Here is a 5,073-nt window from a genome sequence, read left to right as displayed (position 1 = left end):
AAGCATGTATCTCTCTACCCTTGACTATAGCTCCAATGCTAGCACAACCTTTCAAGATGCAAGCCAAGGTGACAGCATCTGGATCTACACCCTCTTGTAGCATCTGTTGAAAACATGTAAGAGCCTCCTCACAACAATCATGTTGGACATATCCTCCTATCAGAGAAGTCCAAACCACTACATTCCTCATGGGAAGATTGTCAAACACTTCATGTGCTTTAGCAAGCATGCCCCATTGTACAAACATTTCAACCAAGCAAGTCCCTACAACCATATTGGTGTATAAAATTCCTTTTCGTTCGACCTCAGCATATATCTCATGGATGAATTCCCCAATCGAAGCTTCAACATCGCTGAACTCAATCCGGCTAAATGCCTTGAAGATACAAGCATATGTAACAGCATCTGGAGAAGCACCCTGCTCTCTCATCTGGCGAAAGCAATGAATTGCTTTGGCACTGAGTTCACATTGAACATATCCAGCAATAAGGGCATTCCATGAGACCGTATTTCTATGTGGAAGCATACGAAACACTTCTTCAGCTTCAGCAATCATACCACATTTAGCATACATATCAACCAAGGCAGTGCTAATAAAAGGATTACTTCCTAATAAGCCTTGGATTAGCAGGTGAGCATGAATTTCCTTTCCTGCTTTGTAAGCCTTGAGTTTAGCACAAGCTGTCAAAACAGAAACAATGGCATACCCACTAGGATATAGAAAATCCTCTCTCATTCGATGGAAGAGAGACAATACATTTCTTGGGTCACCATATTTGGCATATCCATTGATCAGAGAATTCCATGAAATTTCGCCTATTTGTAAGGGTAGTAATCTGCGGGAAAACTCGCAGATTTTTCCATCTTGAACCAACAACAAAGAGATCACTAGATCAACTCCCAAGTGTGGATAAGAAGGAATCCCATACAAATGATACAATCCGATCCGAAAATTTATGTCTTTGTTACATTTGGGTATGATTCCTTGGAGGTGTTCAATTGACGGTTTCGCTATCATGCCTTGCTGTTATGCATTACCATAGCCAAAACTCCATGCCTTCTTCTATATATCTTCCCTGCTCCGTAATTTCAAGTTTCAACGGTATGCCATTCTCCTGCATCATCAAGTTCTATATTTCCATATTTCTCTGGCTTTACTCATTATTTTTGAGAGAGAAAGAGAGAGAGAATCAGTTGGGTTTTGAACCCAAGATGTGTGACATTCGTATTACCCCAATTGCTATTGTTACTCATGTAAAGGTCATGGGTTCAACACCTCCCATAATCATCAATAGAAATATGTTAAATTCAAATCCATGTTGGCATAAAGCGATGGAAGACCACAAGGTCATCACCAATTCTACGTTCCCATTGTCATCTAATGAAAATAAAAAACAGGGTCTACATGGTTCTGGGCATACCACGTTCATGATCAAGTATTTGTGGATGATCTATATGGGCCCAACGATGCTCCCTTGAGTAGTTTAGGTTTGAAAGTCACAAATTTTCATGGTCCTTGTCTAATATGACAAACATGAGCATGTGTGGTCAAGTACTTGTCCATGATGATGGGGGACCCAATGTCCATATACCCATAGTGTTGGTCCAACCAATCAAATGAATGTTACCTCAATCAAGCTCATCAATATTGGTGGGAATTTTTTTTGTGATGGGTCTCTTGGTAATTCCTAGCATTAGAAGGTATATTTTCTTTGGAGACAGTTGTCATTCATTGTGAAGCATCATTAGTTACAAAGCAAACATGATAGATGTCTTCGGTCCTCGTGAAGACGTGGTTATGATTTACGAGGCCAATTAGTTTGTGCCTAGCGGATAACTTGTATAGAAACTTTGTTTGGGTTAAAGAAATACTACTTTACGTAATGGTAATATGTTGTTTATGCGCAATGCTTCTCTTACACGCAATGGCTTCAAGCCTATGAGTATTTTGCATGGGCATCATCTAAAAAAGAGGTCCAATTAGTGCTAAAGCACAAAGTGAGAGCATTGCATCATGATATATTTAAATGTTCCCATCAAATTGTGCAGCAAATTCTCATAAGCTAGTTTGCCATGTGTATATTGTTATAGTTCTCAAATCTAAACATACAAACACAACCATGTCTTTGCACTATCCAACCTTAACATCGTGGGTAAGTCTTGAGCAATGGATTTTATGTTATGTTCTTCGCTTGAAACCACGTTTGCTAACAACATTTTGCTCCTAATGACTAGGTTTATAAATTCAATAACCTATGGGTTGAAAACATTACCACTATCTCATATCGACATGTACGTGTGATAAGAATCACTTCTCGATGTTGCAAGCATTCATCTTCAAGTGTTGTGTTGAAGTGGAAGGGAAACTAAGACTTTAGTAATAAAGTAAATACAAATAAACATGACTCGAAATTATGCGAAACATGGCACATATGTGTACAATGATACATTATTTGCAAAACTACATTACCATAGTTTAAACATAATCAAGACATTATGTCCATCAAATGGAGCATGGAGGGGAAGCCTATAATGGTCTAGGGGATATGGTTTTGGTAAACCAATTGTTGAGTTGTGAAGGAGGCCCAATCGAGGAGATGAACTTATTTTTGTGGAAGCGAGGACAACGGCCTATAATTGTCGTTATTCTATTGATGTTAGCTTGCTTCACCGTTTTTTGTTGTTGTTAATGCCTTGATCTTGGTCATTGTCATTGTCATTTGGGAGTTTGTTCTTCCTATTGCGTTAAGAAGTTTCTCTGTGACCTTCTTGTAAGATGTGTCAAATTACATTATCATGCAAGCAACCACTTTTATCTCGTGTATTCATATTGCTATGTATTAGTGGGGACAACATATTATAATGAAATCGTTCTTATCTCGATGTTTGCTTGCTTCACCATTTTTATTGTTGTCATTGTCCTTATCTTCATCTTTGTCATTTTCATATGGGATATCTTTACTTCTTCTAGCGTTAAGAAATTTCTTTGTGGCTTTCTCGTAAGAAGTGTCAAATTACATTGGCATGTAAGTGCCCACTTCAATCTTGTATATTTGTATTGCTTGGTATTCTTATTCACCGACCATGGTTGGGCAATTCAAGAGCATCTTCAAATCATCTTGCATGCATGCTACATTCCATGCCTCTTACCAAGCTGTAAGATGAGCCCTATCATTGAGTCACAACCATCTTCTATGAAATCTATATTGGTAGAGTAACATTTAGTTGGCTTGTGTGATTTCTTAAGGATACCAAACATTCCCTCGAATGCATCGATGTCCATCATCATGGCTAGTTAGTCCATTAGACGAACTCTACCTAATATGCGTAATCTAAGCTCCATATTACAAAAACATGAAGCACACCTTACCTTCTAGGGATAATAGTGGGATACGATGATGGAATAGGACATAGCTCAAATACAACATGATGTGCCCCAATTGGTGATTAAATGGTGCGAAGACTAGAGAATATGGTTCTATAGAGGATCAATCTATATAATGGAATATGTAAGACATATGTGATGTGTTATATGTTATGTGGGTAAGAGAGAAAGACATTAAACACCAAATGACATAAATTACTATATTAAGCAAGATTGAGAAATATTATGATGAAGCTATGAATAATATCAATTATAATCAGCAATGTAAACAACATGTAACCCAACACTTTTTACAAAACTAGGGGGCTTGGTTTATATATAACTTATATGGAAGCACACTTTACTAATTATGGGAAAGTGAGTGGGATATCTAAGGTATCCAATTTTTTCAATGCAAAAGAATCACACATTCACAAAGTCAATAATGGACTTCGTAAATAATTAAAGAGCTAGATGAAAATTTTCATGCAATGGAGCACATAATAATGAGATGCGTATGCATATTGAGAGACAAGGTAAGAGAGACAGAGAGAATTTAACAAAAATATAGCAAAGAGGAGTATGCACGATATGAGAGTGGAGAAATTGTTTTTATATAACGTTATCATCTTACTAGTTATTAACAACTCACCCACTATCATTATCGATCTGGGTGATATATAAAATATATTGCATTGGATTTTATTGCACACACGTGCTCTCGCTAGTTTATGTTTAAGGACAATTGAACTTAATATCTCAACATGACACTTCAAGCTCAAGTGTATTGTATGGTCAAGTGGTTGATGAACTTGGATTACTTTTGCTCATTTATGTTTTGCCCATCAAGCTTAGGGTCTCAATACGAAGTTACAATCCTTAACGTTGTACAATGTATCGTGGAACCCATGATATTATATATTTTTTGTCACTGCTACCACGAGTGAACAAAACTATGCAACATGTTTGCAACCTCTTTAGCATTTATGGTGGAGAAAAAACTGAGGGCGATGAGAACTACACGAGTTGCATGGAACCAATATTCCATCGAGTCGATTTGATGGTTATCATACAAAGTTGAACAAGAATTGAAGGGACGTAACTTTGATTATGGATCATAAGAATCTTGAGACGTAGTTAACATTCTAAATTACCACTTCTTGCAATTGCAAAGGCATTTGGTTAGTGAGTATTGAATGAGGGTTTACCTTTGGGATTAGAAGAAAAGTGAACTAGCACAAGCAATCAATTCTTTTGCAATGTTCGAGTGGAAGATAATACTCATCGTTTCGTGCAATGCAAGATTGTTCTTCAAATTCAAGGTTACATTTCTCAAAATTGGCAAGTTTTCTCATGTTGTTATTTGACTCCAAGACAATGGGTGTTTGCCCAATTCACACATCTTGGCCCAAGATCCTCTTTTTGAGTATTAATTCATTATTGGGAAATTTGCAATGTTTTTGTACTTGATGGTAGGCACAAAGTTAGAGCATATCTACTAAAGTTGGAGTATTCCCGTAGCAAATTTGATTATCAGAACAAGTCAACTTTTTTCCTTCACATAGTGTTTGTCTTGCCTATCTGTGATTCAACATGTCCCATTGGCAATGTAGTGGTGACATCACTCAAATGTGGTGCCACTATAGAGTTTTTCACACACATTTATCAATATAATTATGATTTTTCACCCAAAAAGTAGAAGAGAAAAT

The 5,073-nt window shown here is 36.9% G+C and overlaps 1 protein-coding gene across 1 annotated transcript; it reads right to left on the bottom strand.

Annotated features, from left to right (window-relative positions):
• Positions 1-18: 18 nt before the first annotated feature.
• On the bottom strand, positions 19-736 carry LOC147847573 (pentatricopeptide repeat-containing protein At1g03540-like; the record flags this gene model as incomplete). Its single annotated transcript, XM_087339038.1, has 1 exon — positions 19-736. A coding segment is annotated over exon 1 (718 nt), but the record flags the coding sequence as incomplete, so codon positions are not given.
• Positions 737-5,073: the final 4,337 nt, after the last annotated feature.

Source organism: Azolla caroliniana, unplaced genomic scaffold (assembly GCF_043228905.1).
Source record: "Azolla caroliniana isolate FFs.n. ecotype wild unplaced genomic scaffold, voAzoCaro1.0.p SCAF_853, whole genome shotgun sequence".
In the NCBI taxonomy this organism is placed as follows: domain Eukaryota; kingdom Viridiplantae; phylum Streptophyta; class Polypodiopsida; order Salviniales; family Salviniaceae; genus Azolla; species Azolla caroliniana.
Note: the sequence above shows the minus strand (reverse complement) of the source record. Positions and strands in the feature narration are given on the sequence as shown.